The 20,804-nt window shown below is 42.4% G+C and overlaps 2 protein-coding genes across 2 annotated transcripts; one reads left to right on the top strand and one right to left on the bottom strand.

Annotated features, from left to right (window-relative positions):
* Positions 1–380: 380 nt before the first annotated feature.
* On the bottom strand, positions 381–4,498 carry LOC142374218 (NHL repeat-containing protein 3-like). The gene is made up of 3 exons (XM_075457773.1): positions 4,040–4,498; positions 2,318–2,520; positions 381–2,177 (listed from the first exon to the last, which is right to left on the bottom strand). The coding sequence occupies exons 1-3, from the start codon at positions 4,308–4,310 to the stop codon at positions 1,578–1,580; spliced, it is 1,074 nt and encodes a 357-aa protein (XP_075313888.1). The 5' UTR covers positions 4,311–4,498; the 3' UTR covers positions 381–1,577.
* A 316-nt stretch (positions 4,499–4,814) lies between these two features.
* On the top strand, positions 4,815–19,244 carry nrbf2b (nuclear receptor binding factor 2b). Its single transcript, XM_075457246.1, has 4 exons — positions 4,815–5,028; positions 7,188–7,272; positions 11,177–11,217; positions 17,499–19,244. Exons 1-4 carry the CDS (start codon positions 4,936–4,938, stop codon positions 18,177–18,179), a joined length of 900 nt encoding a protein of 299 aa, XP_075313361.1. The 5' UTR covers positions 4,815–4,935; the 3' UTR covers positions 18,180–19,244.
* Positions 19,245–20,804: the final 1,560 nt, after the last annotated feature.

Raw genomic sequence — 20,804 nt, 5'->3', positions numbered from 1 at the left:
GTTGAACCTGCAACCCTCTCGCTGTGAGGCGACGGTGCTGACCACCACACCACCGTGCTGCACTCAATTTTAAATTGTTAATGTAAATTTTTTCGTCAGATTCTTCCCAATCACCAGTGCCTGCATGCAACAGTCATACTATTTTCATACATCTCAGTGGGTTGAGCCTTGCAATACAAAGGGAATGCAACCATCCTAAAACTAGATGCACTGGGTGCTGCCAGTGAGCAGCTAACTACCAGCAACCAGTATGACTGAATGTCTATGATGGTGGAGGAGAGTGTCAAGAAAGAGCAGAGCAGAACACAAATACTCAGAGTAATATCAAAATACAGGCCATATACTGAGAGACAGTTAAACATCAGGCTTCTCACACAAAATGACACATCCGTAGTTTTTTATGATAAACATATAAATCAAACATTTCTTAAGATTCATCACATTCATTAAATGTACAGAGCACAAAACAATTCAGCTCGATAGGTCAACATATGTCCATTCTGTGAAGAGAGGCTGAACCAGCGAGAAGCACAAACAGGTGTCCCGGTGAAAGGAGGAATCATTTCAGCTTGGTGTTCAGGCACAGCGAACTCTGCTGGGACACAGATAACTGCCACATAACTGCTCAAAGGAGGGAAAAACAAGCAAACCTCAGCAGCTGCTCATGTTAATGAGGTCGGAACACTTTTAGGTAACACTCAGTGGCTGAAACAGCAGTGGGAGTTGGTAGCTTGTCTACAGCTGTCCTGTCCAGTGTTGACTCATGGACTTCGCATTGAGCTCAAAAAAAACAAAAAAGTTCAATATCACAGGCCATTCATGAACTGACTCAATTAAAAAGTGATTTTATATGCATTTTTCATTTTTAAATCAAGGTGGGTTCTTTTTACCTTGCCCTTTTTTTATGAATCCATTTTTGCATATCCTTTATATGTATGTTCTGTTTTTATTACTCCCAGCAATTTACTACAGCGACACAATGCCATGTGTACTATGGAGAGGGTATTTCAGATGATCTGAGGCCAAAGGGAGAGCGTATTTATCCTTTTTCAAAGCTAATAGTTTTGATCCTGCACCTGTTCTCTTGGTCACTGGGATGTCACAAGTAACCACTGACTTTTTATTTTTGGAACAAAGATAAGACCACTTGATTACCTGCATTATAAGCCCTCCATATTGGCTAAGAGTTATTACCACACCATGTTCATGCTTCCAAGAGAGTATACTGCTAAGCAACTGCATATAAAAAACAGATGTGTTGTCACTGTATTCTTATGTATTCTTATGGGCATGTTAAGATATGAAAACCTTTTGGATGGCTTGCATGCTGTTGCAAACTGGAGATTTAAAATTGTAAATTCTCTGAGAGTGTTTCAGAGGATACATGAGACACCTGACCTTCCTTCAGGAGGTTTCAACTTTTTTCTTTAAATCACATGATTGCAAATGTGTTAACAATCAATGTGAACATCTTGGCCAATTTGAAATGGTAACAGTAATATCTCTGACTGATACAACATCTGGTGTATCTAAGTAATCGGGCCATCTCAATACTTCACTTTAAGGCCATCGTGACGCTAAAGCAATCTTCCATCCAGACTAAAAGGGGTAAATTTCTGAGCTTGTTGTGATCCAATCTCAGCCACATACAGAGCTCCACTCTTCAAATCCAGGTCGACCAGGTGGGGCTTCACCTCATCAGCCAGCTGGATCACACTGACCACTCTACACTGGCCTATCAAACCCACCGGTGGTGCCTCCAGCAGTGAAATCTGATTGGTGTTGAGCTGTACTACAACAAAGTATTTCTTGTCTGGTGTCAGACGGACAGAGTAGGGTGCATCCTCTGTAAAGCAGCTCCCCCATGTTCCCAGCCAGTCCCCAGTGATGGAGTTAAAGACCTGGATCCTTTTGTTGCCCCTGTCGGCCACCCACACTCTCTGAGCGTTATCTACGGTCACACTGTGGGGGATGTAGAACTGAGCCAGGCCGCGTCCTCTCTCTGCATGCATCCACAACACCTTCTGCTCTTTGGACAGTTTGATGAGGCGGTTGTTCATTCCACCATCACCATCCACAATGTACATCTCCCCAGAGTCATGGATGAAGATCTCAGCTGGCTGATCAAACCGTAGAGGGTCCACCTCAGAGCCTGCTTTCCCCGGTGTCCCAAGCACCTGACACATAAGAGAAAACGTTCAGCAACAAGCAACAGAATTCTAATCCTCTTTAGGAAATCGTACCAAATACTTGAAAACTAAGGATGTAGAGACAACTATTTCCAGCACTATGACCAAATCCCAGAAGAAGCAGTCACCTTCAGAAGCTTCCCTGACGGTGAGTACTGTTTGATGCAATGGCCATACGGACCATTCCCCACATCTGTGATCCACACAGTTGGGTTTTTTGAGGCAGCATGTGCTAAAAATATCCCATGAGGCATCTCCAGTGTGGTTGTGTTCCAGGATACGAGGAAATCTCCATCTGTGGTGAACACCAGCACCTTGGGCACATTGTAACCTAAAGCAAAGCAAACACTGCTGCAGATGAGCAAACAGTAGTAAATAGACAAGAAAATATCAAACTGAATTTAATCCATAAATAAGTGTCTATAGAAATATGAATATAGTGATCTGTTAAATATAGGATCAATTTTATTCGGATCAACAGCTTTAACAGACAAAGGTAGAAAATGAGATAGAATTTTATAACAATGCAGGATCATTACAGACTGAGTAGTAAGTCATTCTCTCATTAAAAAATAGAATATGTTGCATTAGTAGTCAGCAATAATAAGTCAACTGCATCAAGGATTTTTTTGAGTTTGCAGTTTTAATGATAGTAAGTCATTCAAATGGAATCTGTTTCTCACTGTATGGAGTCCTGATGTGCAGAAAGAAACCAACAAGGAGCGTATCCCATTAACACGCGTGGGTCATACAGCTCCATCTCTGCCTTGACCTTAATACAAAGACAGCCTGATCCATGAGGCTGCTTGTGTTTTTATTTAGCTCTACATCTGGAAACCTGTTCCTCAATGAACAAAGCTTAAAGCACTGATCTTCTGGTCTTCATGCTTTAGATGTAACAGATCGAGATTCCACAAAGTGTACCACTTAGAGTACCACACATTGTAAAAAAACGACACTATAACTTCATTCTGACGTCAGGTTTCTCACAATCACAGTGCTACTTAGTAATCACTGTTCTTTTGGAGACTTGAGGTACATCCATATTCATCACAAGGTAACAATAGCTGGAAGGTATATTAGACATAAATCATATGTGTCAATAAAATATGCTTAAAAGTAATCTAAATACTGCTTAAATGGAAGGTAACACGTAAAGAATATGGACTTCAGTGCTCGGTCCAGTGCTTAGAACATATTTTTATTACTTGGATCAAGGGCTTAACTAATCTACAAAGTATAGCTAACAAATAATAAAACTATGAAAAGGTGTTGTTCAGTCTAGACATCTGGGACTACAGCCCTAAATGTTTTTAAAACTTTCTATTAATAGTGCATAAAAAAATGAGAAAAATATGTAAAAAACAAAAACAGGTCAATTTATCTGTCATTCTAATCATTTATTAAAGTAACTGCTACTTAAACCCACAGATCTCTATAAGAAGGAGTGGAGGAGATTCTACTTTATGAGCAAGTCCAGGTCCTTCAAAAAGTCTGTGGTGGACAGTGAAATTTGCTTTGCCACCATCTGTTGGGGCAGCAGCATCAGGGGCTCGGAGAAAAGACTGGCTCTGTACTGGGGACTGCTCTGGAGCCCCTGGAACTAAACGTGATGGACATTGCTGTACATTCTCTACATGACATATTAATTCAACAATGGAGTGTGTTCAGTCAGAGGGTTCACTGAGGTATCACTACTGAATTGTGTGTGTGTGTGCACTTATTACTTAAATACTTTGTGCATTTAAAAAACTCTTTCTGCATAATTGACCGTTTCATCTGCCTGACATGTCACGTGTCTGAGGTTGTTCTTCCAAACAGAGAGAGAGATTTGCATGTCCGGTATTTACCTCTCTGTGCCACGTACACCACACCTGCATACTGATTGACAGCCACGCCAAACACCTCTCCGGTAAAGAGCTCGGAGTTCTTGGGCCAGTTCAGGTCCAGTCTGTACAGGGGTCTGTACAGGGGTCTTCCCAGCAGCTGGTACTCCACTCTGACGCCAGAGCTGATTGGCTGCTGGCTGCTGATGGTGCCGTACAGCACCATCATGAGCAGGACTAATGAGGCCATACTGGAAGCTATCAAACACGTTTGACCTCTCTTTTTCATCAACATCAGCGGTTCAGCTATGAGCTAATACTGCGTGTAAAGTTCTGGCTCACCGAGGAGCACCGAGCCCATCTAACGCGAGATCACCACACGACTTATTTCAGTTCTGATAAAACCACAAGCCTACTTGCAACCGACAAATCGTACATATTGCAAATTACACTTGCTCTCAAGTCCTCGATGAAAACAAAAAAAAATGTGGCAAGTTGGTATGTATAACATACAATTCCGTTAAAGATACGGCAATAAAATAATTAACAAAATACGAAGCCTGAGTTCAGACCTAACATATAATCAATTTGAATGAAATATATATATGTTCGTATGAATTATGTGCTGCTTGGTAACATTTTATATGGATAAAGTGTAAGAAATTCAAGACAACCTTTTTTAGGGTTTTTATTTCTAAGGCAAGTCTTTTTACTTTCCGGTTGTTTGATGCAGCTTCCGATGTGGGGCGTCGTTCACTGTAAACTGAGCATGCGTGAACAGTAGCACGTCTCCATCCGTGAGCGGCTGCTACGTCATTACGTCTCGTTGTATCTTTGGCTATGGATTAAAGGCAACTGTGCTTCCTTAACAGTTATTCTTTTGTCGCTGTTTTTTTCGAGATTTTTGTTGCGCAGTGCGAATGACAGTCCGCGAGGGACAGAGACATATTTCATGTAGATTAAATCATCGAAGAATTGACTCCATGGAGGTCTCAGACAGCCCGCTCAACCTCGTAAGTTCCCCTGTGATGTTGCAATAACAGGCCAACATTACTATAGCTTGCATAGGTAAGCTATATTAGCTAGCTACTTTACTGAGTTAAGGGCTAATAGCGTTGTTGGTTTTTGTTGAACTTTGTTCTATTCTTGTGGTCCGATAGAGGCTGAAAATGTAACGCAATGATTGGGCACACCGGTATTTCCCTTTGCCAAACAGATTTACGTGTCCTGTCATTATAATTCGTGTTAATAGCTGTTGATAATAGTGAGTATACATGTTCAAGTTTACATGGAGTCCTATGGCTACTCTGCTCCCAGCCTCATCCCCACTTTGTCAATATATGGCTTCTTACATGTTTTAACCTTTTCTAGGTTGTTGTCATTGTTGTCAGATAAGGACACAAGCAGTGACATTCTTCATAAGACAAACTTATCTCTTTGACAGACAAAAGCCAAAAAGTCCCTTAAGTCCTACCTGGGTGGGATCCTCCAGAGCAGCCTCGGTGCTTTATGTCTTTTATCCCTCATTTGACTTGAGGGTTGACCTGTGTGTCCTCCTCACAAGAGTTTTCCATTATATTTTCTCGGTGATGGTGAATAGAAACAGTTGCTCCTCAGAGAGTTCCCATACTTCATGTGTATGTTATTGTGTGGCTGATATGCACATTTACAGTAGTATGCTTTGTTTGTGTAATACCATTTAGCTTATAAGTTACCATGAGTCACCTCATGACCATATAAGTCCCTTTTTACTCTACGTATTCTCAGAAAAATAAATACTGTGTAGAAACTAGGGTTACTGAAGCGCAACAAGGGTTCTCAAGCAGAATTAAAGTGGGAACGTTTGTTTGTAGAGCAAATTCAGATTACAGACTGCTTTACATATGACACCAAATTAAAACTGCAAAATTTAGCATTAAACCTGAAAAGCGATCCAGTTATCTACTAAAACAATGAGGAAAGGCTATTTGATCAAAACATGTAAAGTAAAAGCAAGTAAAGAGGCAAATTGTTTAATTTTCTTAAAACTAACTACTAATACAGTAGCTTACCTACGCTTAACACACACAACTGCCAGAAGATTATGCTGAGGTGTGTGTGAATAATTTGTTCTGTTATTTTGAAGGTCATCTGTCCATCATTAACACCAGCAGCTGAAGCTTTTATTGCACTTAGTCATTTGATGGAAGATAGTTGAGGAAATATTGTATTTTGTATGGGGTTGTGTAAAGTTCTTATGAGTAATTAGTCTGCTAAAACCTACTCAGAGTGGGCCATCAGAAAAGCACATTTTTCATAATCTAAAACATCTTTAACCTGAAAATATTTTGTAGCTTCCAAAGACATATTTGTGGATATTTACAATACGTTACACTGATTGGGTCTGCAAAACATAGTCAATATCACTACTCGGGGTTGGAACTCAGATTGTTGTTTGCTGCCGGCTCCCTGCAGAGATCACCATGTATTGCTGTATTTACTCTATAGAGTGAACAATGAGAGTAATGCTGTAAATCTGCTCAGTGTCACGAGGCTGGCATTAACTGGCAAAAAGTCATCTTGACTCAGTTAATTTGTCTTTTTTTTTTTTAAACAAGGCTTATTTAAATTGAAAGTATTTCTGTTGTATTGATTTTTCAAAAAAATGAAATGCATTTATTTTCTGTTTTGGTTTCCGTTTTGATTTTTTTTTTTGTCTGAGATGCAGCTGCTCTAGCACAGCTCCCAGTGGTTTTCTTAAGGTTGTACTTTCAATGTCAGTTGTTTTTTAGCTAATTAACATTAATTTTGTCTGTCGTTTGTTGATCTCAGGATACTAAAAGAAATTCCTGTCTATACACATATTGCAATTTTCATGGCCAAAATGTAAATGAAAGAATACACCATTTTGTAACTTTCCTATATGAAAGTTAAAATTGTGTGGTCATAAAATATTTTCTATTAAATAACTCCCCAAACCTGCACCAAGTTACAGAATGTTCTGTCAATTTCACTTGAAGATCAAAAGAAAGTGCCCCGAGTTACAAACAAATTCCAGCTCCGTATGTGTTGGCATGACAGAGGCCAGATTAGTTAGCCAGCTAGTTGTCACATGCACCACTAGATGGCTCCACTTTTTTAAATGTTCTGGTGCTAGAGGTGGGCTCATGGGATCATGTCTTCTTCTCTTTAGGCTCATCAGCAGTGCAGGAAGGCAGAGCGTTTTGTAGCTGCTGGAAACTATGAAGAAGCCATCTCCTGCCATGGAAAAGCAGCAGGTAGGCTCTGTGACACAACCGCAGTGTTTGTGACACACATTAAACTTGAAGCATATGACTATTTGGTTGAAAGTGTCATTGTTGAATAACAACAATGCGCATGAACTATACTTACAGATCATTTAATCAGGAATGCCAGTACATTTTCTTATATGCAAAGCATGATGTCGTACAGGGACCACACCGATGCAAACACTTAAAGGAATCACGGGCCAACTGTTGCCCAGAATGACATGTATCATCAGCATGGAAGACCCAAACATGTTCTTGATCAAATAGCAATAAAATGAACTATTTTAACGTGCTGTTAAAACAAAGCAGGGTCAAAACCTGCTGTCCAGTAGTGACTGGACTGGATCCAGGTGTGCAGCGCTCGCACTCTTTTCTGTGCTTGGACGCAGAGCACAAGAGCTACTCGCAAGAGAGCAAATGTTGTCATCTCCACCACCCTGGGAGCATTTAAAAAAAAAAAAAAAAAGATATTTTTGTCTTCTTTTCAGGTGGCGTGTGCATGCAAGAACAGAGGAGAAGTGTAAACACGCAGCCATGTAGAGACAGAAATGATACGCCATCATTTAAATAACAGGGACAGGCCCCCAGATCACATTTTGTATTGTAAAGACCTTTATAAAATGTGCTATAAATGTCTTATAAAAAACAAGTAATAACATGGATAAACACTTTAGTCAAAGTCGAATCTTAAAATGAAATCTTAAACAATCTTTCGTCCGTCTCTCCTTTGTGTTTTGCTTTTCTCTGCCTGTTCATTCCCACCATCTCTCCTCTGTTTGCATTCTGCTCGTCTTTCTGGGTAAATGAGGGTAAAAGAGAAGCTGCCTTGGCATTAGACGATCTTTCTGTCTATCCTACTCTCTTTTTCTGTTGACTTCTTGTCTTTCTCTCCCTCTCTATCTTCCTTCCCCCCTGTATGCTGTCAACCAAAAGGCAAACAGAAAAAAAAAACAGACAATGTATCATCTAATAATATAATCTGAGACGTATAAAATGATCCATATCAATTAATGACATTATTCTAACTTAATATAAGGTTGTTGTGATACATGTAGTCAGATTATGTCGTTTTGGTCTTATTCTATGGGGGTAAATCCCTAGCTTTAGATTTTGTTTCACTGCAATTCGCAAGCGAGGAAAAAGAATCCACAAGGAGTAAAGTCGGAGCACAGACACAATGTGAATGCAATGAGAAGGTATCAAACATGAGCTGAGCAGATTTGTTGGTGAGCAGAGAAAAATCTGAGCATGAAAACAAGGATTCTTTCTCTGGAATCTAAAACATATGCTGTTGATTAAAGATGAGGATTTACCCCCATACTACTCTCTCATCTGAACCTGGAGCTTACTTACAAAAAGCTTGTGTGTCCTTTATATACGATTGGGAAACTCTTGGTTCCAGCAGATGATTAGAAAAATAAATGACAAATAACTAAATAAACAAAAAAATAGCTCATTAGAACAGAGTTGCTACCAACGAACTCAAAAATATCAATGTACTGTAAAAAGAATATGAAAAAAGCAGTCATCCTAAACAAGTCTTATTACGGGCACACATCAAGGTGGAATCAAATAACCAGTTTGGTCTATGCACATATTATCTGATAAACAAAACTGTTCCTATTCTCTAATCATCACATCACAAAATTAGAGATTAGGTAATAAATTTGTGATGTGAACAGGACTCCTTAGAGGAGAGGTTTTGGTTTTCAGAGTTCCTTTATTGGACCTGCACAAGGTGGAGTAAAAGATTCCTCCTTAACCATGAGAGAGACTGATAACGTTCCACAGGAAACCATTACTTCAGCTCACTGCTGCTACCAGCTGCCGGATCAGGGGTTCACTTAGTTTCTCACTCACTGCTGCTACCAGCTGCTGGATCAGGGGTTCACTTAGTTTCTCACTGCTGCTACCAGCTGCTGGATCAGGGGTTCACTTAGTTTATCACTGCTGCTACCAGCTGCTGGATCAGGGGTTCACTTAGTTTATCACTCACTGCTGCTACCAGCTGCCGGATCAGGGGTTCACTTAGTTTCTCACTCGCTGCTGCTACCAGCTGCTGGATCAGGGGTTCACTTAGTTTCTCGCTGCTGCTACCAGCTGCTGGATCAGGGGTTCACTTAGTTTCTCACTCGCTGCTGCTACCAGCTGCTGGATCAGGGGTTCACTTAGTTTCTCACACACTGCTGCTACCAGCTGCTGGATCAGGGGTTCACTTAGTTTCTCACTGCTGCTACCAGCTCATGGATCAGGGGTTCACTTAGTTTCTCACTCGCTGCTGCTACCAGCTGCTGGATCAGGGGTTCACTTAGTTTCTCACTCGCTGCTGCTACCAGCTGCTGGATCAGGGGTTCACTTTGTTTCTCACTCACTGCTACCAGCTGCTGGATCAGGGGTTCACTTAGTTTCTCACTCACTGCTGCTACCAGCTGCTGGATCAGGGGTTCACTTAGTTTCTCACTCACTGCTGCTACCAGCTGCTGGATCAGGGGTTCACTTAGTTTCTCACTCACTGCTGCTACCAGCTGCTGGATCAGGGGTTCACTTAGTTTCTCACTCGCTGCTGCTACCAGCTGCTGGATCAGGGGTTCACTTAGTTTCTCACTCACTGCTGCTACCAGCTGCTGGATCAGGGGTTCACTTAGTTTCTCACTCACTGCTGCTACCAGCTGCTGGATCAGGGGTTCACTTAGTTTCTCACTCACTGCTGCTACCAGCTGCTGGATCAGGGGTTCACTTTGTTTCTCACTCACTGCTACCAGCTGCTGGATCAGGGGTTCACTTAGTTTCTCACTCACTGCTGCTACCAGCTGCTGGATCAGGGGTTCACTTAGTTTCTCACTCACTGCTGCTACCAGCTGCTGGATCAGGGGTTCACTTAGTTTCTCACTCACTGCTGCTACCAGCTGCTGGATCAGGGGTTCACTTAGTTTCTCACTCGCTGCTGCTACCAGCTGCTGGATCAGGGGTTCACTTAGTTTCTCACTCACTGCTGCTACCAGCTGCTGGATCAGGGGTTCACTTAGTTTCTCACTCACTGCTGCTACCAGCTGCTGGATCAGGGGTTCACTTAGTTTCTCACTCACTGCTGCTACCAGCTGCTGGATCAGGGGTTCACTTAGTTTCTCACTCGCTGCTGCTACCAGCTGCTGGATCAGGGGTTCACTTAGTTTCTCACACACTGCTGCTACCAGCTGCTGGATCAGGGGTTCACTTAGTTTCTCACTGCTGCTACCAGCTCATGGATCAGGGGTTCACTTAGTTTCTCACTCGCTGCTGCTACCAGCTGCTGGATCAGGGGTTCACTTAGTTTCTCACTCGCTGCTGCTACCAGCTGCTGGATCAGGGGTTCACTTAGTTTCTCACTCACTGCTGCTACCAGCTGCTGGATCAGGGGTTCACTTAGTTTCTCACTCGCTGCTGCTACCAGCTGCTGGATCAGGGGTTCACTTAGTTTCTCACTGCTGCTACCAGCTGCTGGATCAGGGGTTCACTTAGTTTCTCACTGCTGCTACCAGCTGCTGGATCAGGGGTTCACTCAGCATGTTGTTAACAATAATAAAAAGTAATTATAATAGTAGTAAATAGTAGGACGGTGTAAAAGGTGTTGTTCATCTGAGGTTGTATTTACCCCAATTCAAGATGTACTAAGGACCTTAGACTGTATACTGCGTCCCGTTCCAAATGTTCTGCGCACAGTGTTAATGCATGCTGCTGCTTCCAGACAGCTGGTTACCACACACAGCTGGTTACCACACACAGCTGGTTACCACACACAGCTGGTTACCACACACAGCTGGTTACCACACACAGCTGGTTACCACACACAGCTGTGTGTATCCTTGTATGAATTGCATTGCACTTATTGCTCCCTTTGCTGTCTCTCTCCCAGATCTTCTGACCGAAGCGATGAAGACAACAGAATGTGAACAGGTGAGACCCTCCATCCTGTGTGAGAGCTGAACTGGTGAAACTGTTCTTTTTACTATTCATGCATTCATGTTAACTCGAACCGCTCTCTACATCTATCTGCATGCAGTTCAAACCTTCCAGAAAAATAAAAACAGCACTGATTAGGTGTAACACCAGTTCAGACAGTATCTGCATAACAGAGGGTGTTTTTTTGCTTTTTTGTTGCTTGCTTTTCCACCATTTAAAAAAAAAAAAAAAAAGTTAAGTTGCTCCTTTCATTGCTGTTGTGAAGTTCCAGTTTTCCTTCCTAAACCTCATGCTTAGAGTGCCTGGATGAGACGGGATGACACACATAATGAAACTGTACTCTGACTGCTTTGTGGTTGTCTCTGTGGGTACGTTTACATGCACAACATATTCCTATCCTGACCTAATTTACAGCCAGAGTATTTTGAATGCCTTAAAACAAAGGAAGGGAGTAGAGTAATACTTTATTATGTCCGAGTTTGCTCCAAGACATTTTGTGTCACTGAACTGTATCTTATTTGTTTAAAAATTTGCTTCAGCTATCTTTACCACTTGGATTAGATCTGTAAAGCTAAGAATGATTATATGTTACGCCATTACCTTTTTGAATGTCGATGCATTTAAACGGCTTCAGGGATAACAAAGACACTCCTTTTGGTACGAGGGAGAAATATGAGGCGGACATGTGCATGTAATGAAGGCTTTGGATGACAGCATGAGCCAAAAATATTGAATCTTTTGTCTCGTCAACTTCATTTGTTGATTTCCATTAGTTTTTTCCTTTCAGGCCTGTAACATTTTTCTAAAAAGTTGGGATGATTTTAGTTTTAGTAATGACTGAAAAATGTCATTTTTTATATCTGCTGTACTACTGTACTACAGGTGACACGGAATTAACAGCACTCCTAATAACTTCCCATTTCTTGGCTTTAGCAGGTCCCGTAATTCCACTGCTGACTCTGCTAAAAATGACATATCTTCCTTTCTGGATCTCTGAAAGCAGAACTTCAGTCTCAGAGCCCCTAAAGTTGTTCTTTACGTTCCTTGATGCCATTCTCATGACTCAACACTTACTGGCACAGGAGAGAGGAAGCACAGCCTAATATGGTATAAATGTGGGCGTGGAGTATGCAAATTTACTATCCTCGTGCACGTGCACTTAAATACGCACGGGTGGCATTCATCATTTACGCAGGTCGTTTACACACTTTTTCCCAAGTTAAGAGCGTTTGTTGAATCTGACGTGGTGTGTTCATACGAGACCTTCGTACCAACAAAGTAAGAGAAATTTAGAACAAAAATACGAAAATGTTCATACATGAGGCCCAATGATCCTCAAAGAAAGATGGAAAGGGATTTGCATATTTCTCTGATCCGTCATTCATCAGCAGCTGATAGAAGCACATGGACAAGGGATTACTGTGGGAAACCTTTGTCCAGCACTACGATCCAGAGTTCCATTCACAGACTTTACTGTGCAGAGAAGAAGCCTGATGTTAACCTGCTCCACTTCTCTGGGCTCGGAGGCGTCTGGGATGGAGCGTCACACGGTGGAAACGTGTGCTGTGGTCGGAGCCATCCGTGTTCCAGATCTTTGTTGGAAGAAATGGAGCAAAGAGCCAAATGAGCATCCAGCCTGCTGTCAGCACCCAGTCCCTGCAGCCAGGCTCTGTGCTATGCTCCCTGCACTGATCCCTCTAAAGTTTCATCCTGATTTGAACTTCTTCCTGCTGGCCTTCAAAGCCCTTCGGTCACCCTGTCCCGTTACACATCTCAGACCTGGTGCATGCCCTTTGGGATTCACAGACTGGACCTTTTCCCCATCTTTTGCCGACTGAAGTCAGGCACACAAAGTCTATAGCTGCCTTCAGATCCCTCCTTAGAATGTTTCTCTTTGAGAAAGCCTTCAGCCATGTCTGATACATTTCTCCCACTTTTCTGTTCGTGTTTGACGGACCCTCATGATGCCCTCCTGACAGATGATGTTTACTTATTATTATTGTTGTTAAATAGTTTCATCTGGATCTATTTCACTTCTACACCAGTCAGTGTGTTTAATGAAAAAAGAAGAGACATCTTATTAAGATGTTAGTTTAACCAAATCCATGTTAGCATGTTAATTCCACTGAAACCATCCAAAATCCAACTTTTCAAAGTCAGACTAACAGAGCCAGATAGTTCATTTCAATTCCATTCATTTTTATTTATATAGCACCAAATACAACAAATGTCATCTCAAGGCACTTAGATAATAAAATCCAATTCAAGCCAATTGGAATTCAATTCATTGTAATCATAATTATTCATAAAATAATCCAATTCGTTCATAAAGAGCCAATTCAAAAACAATTTCCTAGCTAAGGAAACCAACAGATTGCACTGAAAACTTTTTGTTTTTCGGTCCAATCTCCCGTCCTGAGCGTGCCTGAGGCGACTGTGGAGAGAAACGACTCCCTTTGAACAGGAAGAAACCTCTGGCAGAACCAGACTCAGGAAGGGTGGCCATCAGAACCAGAACCAGGAAGGGTGGCCATCCGCCTCGACCAGCTGGGGTTTGAGAAGACAGAAAGGGGGGGAGGGGGCCGCGGCGGCACTGTAACACCATTCAAAGGATATCTGTTGGAACAGGGAAACACGAGTTAATGACCACAATAATGTCACATATACATAAAGAGAGTAAAGTGAGGAAAGGTGTGACAGATGAGGCCCCCCAGCAGTCTGGGCCTATAGCAGCTTAACTATGGGATGTTTCAGGATCACCTGAGCCATCCCTAACTATAAGCTTTATCAGAAAGGAAAGTTTTAAGCCTGTTCTTAAAAGTGGAAAAAGTGCTTCCCGGACATTTACTGGCAGCTGGTTCCACAGAGAGGGGCCTGATAACTGAAGGCTCTGCCTCCCAAACTGGCAGCTGGTTCCTCAGAGAGGGGCCTGATAACTGAAGGCTCTGCCTCCCAAACTGGCAGCTGGTCCCACAGAGAGGGGCCTGATAACTGAAGGCTCTGCCTCCCAAACTGGCAGCTGGTTCCACAGAGAGGGGCCTGATAACTGAAGGCTCTGCCTCCCAAACTGGCAGCTGGTTCCACAGAGAGGGGCCTGATAACTGAAGGCTCTGCCTCCCAAACTGGCAGCTGGTCCCACAGAGAGGGGCCTGATAACTGAAGGCTCTGCCTCCCAAACTGGCAGCTGGTTCCATAGAGAGGGGCCTGATAACTGAAGGCTCTGCCTCCCATTCTACTTTTAGAAACTCTGGGAACCTCAAGTAAACCTGCAGTTTGGGAACGAAGTGCTCTGTTAGGAAAATATCTTACAATGAGATCTTTAAGATATGATGGAGCTCGGTCATTAAGAGCTTTATATGTAAGGAGAAGAATCTTAAATTCTATTCTGAATTTAACAGGGAGCCAATGAAGAGAAGCTAAAACTGGAGAAATATGATCTCTGCTGTTAGTTCTCATCAGAACTCTGGCTGCAGCATTTTGGATCAGCTGGAGGCTTTTCAGAGAATATGTGGGACAGCCCAATAATAAAGAATTACAGCAGTCCAATCCTGAAGTAATAAATGCATGGAGCAGTTTTTCTGCATCACTCTGAGACAAGATGTTCCTGATTTTAACAATATTACGAAGGTGAAAGAAGGCAGTCAAATGATAAATTCTGGTTAAAAAATAACTCCAAGGTTCCTCACTGTAGAACTAGAAGCCAAGGAAATACCATCTAGAGTAACTATATAGCTAGACAATTTCTCCCTAGAGCGCTCAGGTCCAAAGATAACGACTTCAGTTTGTCTGAATTTAGAAGCAGGCAGTTCTGAGTCATCCAGGTCTTTATGTCTTTAAGACATGCTTGTAGTCTGACCAACCTATTGGGTTCATCTGGTTTTATAGATAAGTACAGCTGAGTATCATCAGCATAGCAATGGAAATTTATGCCATGCTGTCTAATAATGTTACCTAATGGAAGCATGTATAAAGTGAAAAGAATCGGTCCAAGCACAGAACCCTGGGGAACTCCATGACTTACTCTGGTGTGTGAGGAAGATTCTTCATTTACAAGAACAAACTGAAATCTATCAGATAAATATGACTTAAACCAGCCTAATGCAGTTCCTTTAATCCCAATAACATGTTCAAGTCTCTGTAATAAGATACTGTGATCGACCGTATCAAATGCAGCACTGAGATCCAACAGGACAAGCACAGACACAAGTCCGCTATCAGAGGCTAAGAGGAGATCATTGGTAACTTTCAGCAGTGCAGTTTCTGTGCTATGATGCACTCTGAATCCTGACTGAAACTCTTCAAACAGATTATTTCTGTGTAAGTGATCACAAAGCTGAGCTGCAACTATTTTTTTCAAGAACTTTAGACATAAAAGGGAGATTGGATATAGGTCTATAATGAGCCAACACTTCTGAATCAAGAGTAGGTTTTTTAAGTAAAGGTTTAATTACAGCAACCTTAAAAGTCTGAGGTACATATCCTGCCAACAAAGACAGATTGATCAAATCCAATATGGAAGTGTCAATTAATGGGAAAACCTCCTTGAACAGTCTGGTTGGGATTGGGTCTAAAACACAAGTTGATGGTTTAGAAGAGACTATTGCTGTTGTTAGTTCAGAGAGATCAACTGGACAGAAGCCGTCTAAATACAAATCAGGTTCTAAAGATACTTCTAAAGCTGCTGTACTTGATGATACATCACTGATAATAGTGGGAAGGACTCCATCAATCTTCTCTCTGATAGAAACAATTTTATTAATAAAGAAGCTCATGAAATCATCACTGCTGAGAGTTAAAGGAATAACTGGCTCAGCAGAGCTCGGACTCTTAGTCAGACTGGCTACAGTGCTGAAGAGAAACCTGGGATTGTTCTTATTCTCTTCTATCAATGATGAATAATAAGCAGTTCTAGCTTTACGAAGGGCTTTCTTATACATTGTTAAACTATCTTTCCAGACTAACTGAGACTCTTCTAAATTAGAGGAACGCCACTGTCTCTCCAGCTTTCTTGCAGTCTGCTTTAAAGCACGCAGCTGTGAATTATACCAAGGAGCTAACCTATAATAATAATGAGGTGGCAGTTGAATTACTCCTGCCCCACAGCTCCTGCCCCACAGCTCCTGCCCCACAGTTCCTGCCCCACAGCTCCTGCCCCACAGCTCCTGCCCCACAGTTCCTGCCCCACAGCTCCTGCCCCACAGCTCCTGCCCCACAGCTCCTGCCCCACAGTTCCTGCCCCACAGCTCCTGCCCCACAGCTCCTGCCCCACAGTTCCTGCCCCACAGTTCCTGCCCCACAGCTCCTGCCCTGAGAATGAACAGAAGAAGCCTGTATATGTAAGAATGAAGTACAAAGGATAGTACGCATCGTAGCAGTAAAAATGTACAGCATCTATGAACTGTGCACAGGTGGAAAGATGCCACTTTGTCACTTTCATAGTTCTTCTTGTTTGGTGTGTGATGTCATAGGTCAACCATGTCATAGGTCAACCATGTCAAATCTGAATATTATCCACATGAAAGAGGGCCCGTTGCTTCCTTTAGTAGTGGAGTCAGATACTTGGGTCACTATATCACTTCCCCTCCTGTATTTGCTCACTGGGACAATCAGAAATGAAATTAAATGAAAAAATACTTCATGTATCCCAAAGGCAAGGCAGGTTTATCTGTACAGCACAATTCAACAACAAGGCGATTCAAAGTGCTTTACAGAGACATTAAAACAGTAGAAATAAAAAGCAGGATTTAAATTTTAAACAAAAAAGAAAGAAATAAGAACAATAGATAAAATCAGAAGTTAAAATGTGATTAAGTTTTGAAACTAAGGCTTCAGATTTGGAGCTTTATTCAAACGCAGCTGAAAATAGGTGTGTCTTCAGCCTGGGCTTAAACACACTGAGTGTTCCAGCTGATCTGAGGCTTTCTGGGAGTTTGTTCCAGACATGTGGAGCATAGAAGCTGAATGCAGCTTCTCCATGTCTGGTTCTGACTCTGGGAACTGATAGAAGACCGGATCCAGATGACCTGAGGGGTCTGGAAGGTTCATACTGGGTCAGGAGGTCACTGATGTGTTCTGGTCCTGGACCATTCAGAGCTTTATAGACCAGCATCAGAACTTTAAAGTCTATCCTCTGATGGACAGGCAGCCAGTGTAAAGACCTCAGAGCTGGACTGATGTGGTCCAGGCATGTTGCAGCTGGAAGCTTAGCCCAACCTAACTGCATGTGAGCATACTGAGTGTTGGTCCTGATTCTCACTGCTGTCCTGTCTCTGTAGGCCCGTCTGTCCATGGAGCTGCAGCGAGACAGTCACATCAAACAGCAGCGACTGATCCAAGAGCGCTGGAAGAGAGAAGTCCGGCGTGAGGCAACAAAGGCCCGACCTGGCCTGGTGCATCATGCATGTGGGCCACAGCTCCTCCCCAAAACTCAGAACCAAGCCCATGGTTTCTCTGGCCTCTCTGAGGAAAGTGGGAGAGTGGAGAGGGAGTATGATACGTTACTCTACCAGCTTCAGGTGCGGCAGACTGGAAGCTGCCAGCCTCTGACTCCACCCTGTGCTGGATCCAAAACCACCAAAGATGACAAAACTCGCCTGGAGGAGCAACAGACAACCATTGAAGACCTGCGGCGCTTGGTTGACCACCTGCTGAATGAAAACCAGCGGCTGACTGCGGAGAACGAGCGGCTCGGCCTGGAGAACGCTCAGCTGCACTCTGAGGCAGAGGTGGAGCGCTCCGAGCTGTGGGTGCTGCCACAGGCAGCCGGCGCCATGGGCTCCGGCAGCGGGCTGGAGAGGAAGAGCACAGGAAAGGGCAAGGAGATCGCCATCCCCCCGCTGCCCCCGCTGGAAATGCCCGCTCAAGAAGACCTCTGTCTGGATGACCTGCCGCCTCTGGAGCTGCCGGAGGACATCAAGCACGAACTGCAGGAGCTGCTGGAGAGGGACAAGCTGTGATGAGAACACACACATGCACGCACACACACACGCACGCACGCACGCACGCACGCACGCACACACGCACACACACATGCACAGACACACACACACACACGCACACACACACACACGCACACACACACACACACACTCATCAACACAGGGGTTGAAACAAAGGCGTTTCAGTCCAGATGAAAACATTTTGAATATGTTTAGAACATTCTGACTGATGAGATATCTGCTCAGGTCAAAAATGGAACGACTCATCTCCCAAACTGCACTAATAAAATGTGTCCACCAAACAGTCCTGCCTCCACTGGTGCAAGACTAATCGCTGAGGAAGGAACGCGTCACGACTGATGTTGTCCAGAGCATTAGCAAAGTCAATTTAACAGGTTTCTCAAGCTTTTAACTGTTTCAAGATCTTCCATGGTGCAGTATTATCACATCACTAAAAGGGATGAGAAACCACAACATGTGGGTGTACAAGTTTGTTTCATTAAGAAAAAACTAGTATTTGATCTTTTTTTGATTATAGCCATTAATTAGCTAAATCAACACAAAACATCATTTCAGCGATCAATTGTAGTTCTAATAAACCCAATTGCACTCTGGCAGCACAATATTTAAAATCAGTTTCATTCAGATTGCTTCAAATCACAGCAAATGTTGTCTGAAGCCTCTGGGAGGATCCACAGTCCAATTCACTGTGGGGTTTTGTGTTTTCACATGTCTGACAGAAGAGAGCAGGACACACCTGGAACACTGATATGTTGCATGAGCCGTTCATCTTCTGTGCGACAACATGTTTCCAACATCCTCTCTTGTCATGGAGAACGCTAAAATGAAGCTTCAAATTCAGTTGACGTTAGATTGAGTTCCATCAGCATGCGTTGATAATGATTGGCTGCTGTATTTTTACATGAACTGCTTGTTGAAGTCAGTTCATCCAACCCATGAAGGACGTACTCAGATGTGGATGGTGCAGTGTTATCAGCCGCAGGAAAGCATTTTGCTGTTGTTGATGAAAAACTACATTTTTGATATTCTGTAGCAGACTTGGATTAAAGGCTTCAATTATCATTTGTGTGCGCAGTGAGTTTGATTGAGATGACATGAGAGAATTAGCACAAAGAACATGAGAATATCATGGGTGTTACAGTTAAAGACAAAATATTATTTTACACATACATCGTAATATGTCCTATTTTTCAAGGTCCATACACAATCCATTTTTCCCAGCATTCTGTACATTTCTCCAACTGGAGTCTTAAAACAAAGGGAAGTCTCTCCATCCAGTAAATTTCTCTAATGATCCCATACCACTGGTCCAGAGGGTCTATTTGCAACCATTTTCTGGTTGTAGCTTTCCTACTACTTGCCAAGAGTATCTTCAGTATGTATTTATCCTTCTGTAGGACTGTTTCTAGTCATTTACTGAGATATAAAGTAACAAAAGAGGAATCTAAATCCACCCCTATTGTTTGATTTATCTTGGTAACCACCCTCTAGTGTGAGTGGATCTTCGGACAGGCCCAAAACCCATGGAAGTGATTAGCCACAGAGACTCCATGTTGTCTCCAACAGAAGCCCCTGCTCTGTGTGCCTGTTGGCAGTTCTATTCATTTAGGAGTTATAAAAAGTTTCACTACATTCTTCCAGCCGAACTCTCAACGATCTTGAGTTTGCGGTGCTCGCTTGTGTCTCGCATATTTCCATCCAGATCTCTTCTGATATCTGTGTTTCTGACTCCCTCTCCCATTTTTGTTTAATGGATATCGTAGAATGATTTTTGAAGGCTTGCATACTTCCATATATTCTTGAAACCAACTTTTTATTGTCTTTTTTTTTAGTATGCATCATAAAATATAGAAATCAAGTTGTATTTCTTCTCTTTGATTCATATTTTTCTATTATAGTAGTCTCTGACTTGCAGGTATCTATGGAACTCCTGCTTTTCCAGACCAAATTTGTCTGAAATGCATTCATAACTCTGAACATTTCTGTTTGAGGCGAGGGAACAAAAGGAAGTGATGCCTCTCCTAACCCACTGTTCGAAGCCCCCGTCCAATCTAGCAGGTTCAAATTCTGGATCATATGCAACCCAATTCAGGACCCTAGCCTGTTTCTCTATTTGTAACCTCCTCAAAATCTTAAACCATAGCAAATAGCAGAGTAAATAATGTCCATTGATTCAAGCTGTTATGTCTTTCATTTCCTATTATAACTTGTATTGTAATTTTTTCCTGCGTAAATTCCAAGTATTTCCATATATTTATAATTTGGAGCACACCAGTATACTAAGGGTTTCAATCACGCAGCGTAATAATAGTCCTGTAAGCATTGGAAAGCTCTTCCTCCCTTTTTCCAGCTGCAGAGTCTTGAACTGAACCCTAGATCTTCTGCCGTTCCAAACGAACTTTGAGATCCGACATTCCACTCGTCAAATAGTTTTTTGGGGTAACTCTAAAGGCAATGACTGGAAGAGATAAAGAAGCCGTGGAAACATTCATTTGAATTATTTCTATTCTATTACTCCATCTAGTGGGAAGAGGGTCCATCTAGAAATGTCAGATTTGATCTCTTTATTAATGAGGCCGTAGTTGTTTTCAAAGAGTTTTGACATTTCTTTCATACAGTTTA

Source organism: Odontesthes bonariensis, chromosome 23 (assembly GCF_027942865.1).
Source record: "Odontesthes bonariensis isolate fOdoBon6 chromosome 23, fOdoBon6.hap1, whole genome shotgun sequence".
NCBI classification, from domain to species: Eukaryota; Metazoa; Chordata; class Actinopteri; order Atheriniformes; family Atherinopsidae; genus Odontesthes; species Odontesthes bonariensis.
Note: the sequence above shows the minus strand (reverse complement) of the source record. Positions and strands in the feature narration are given on the sequence as shown.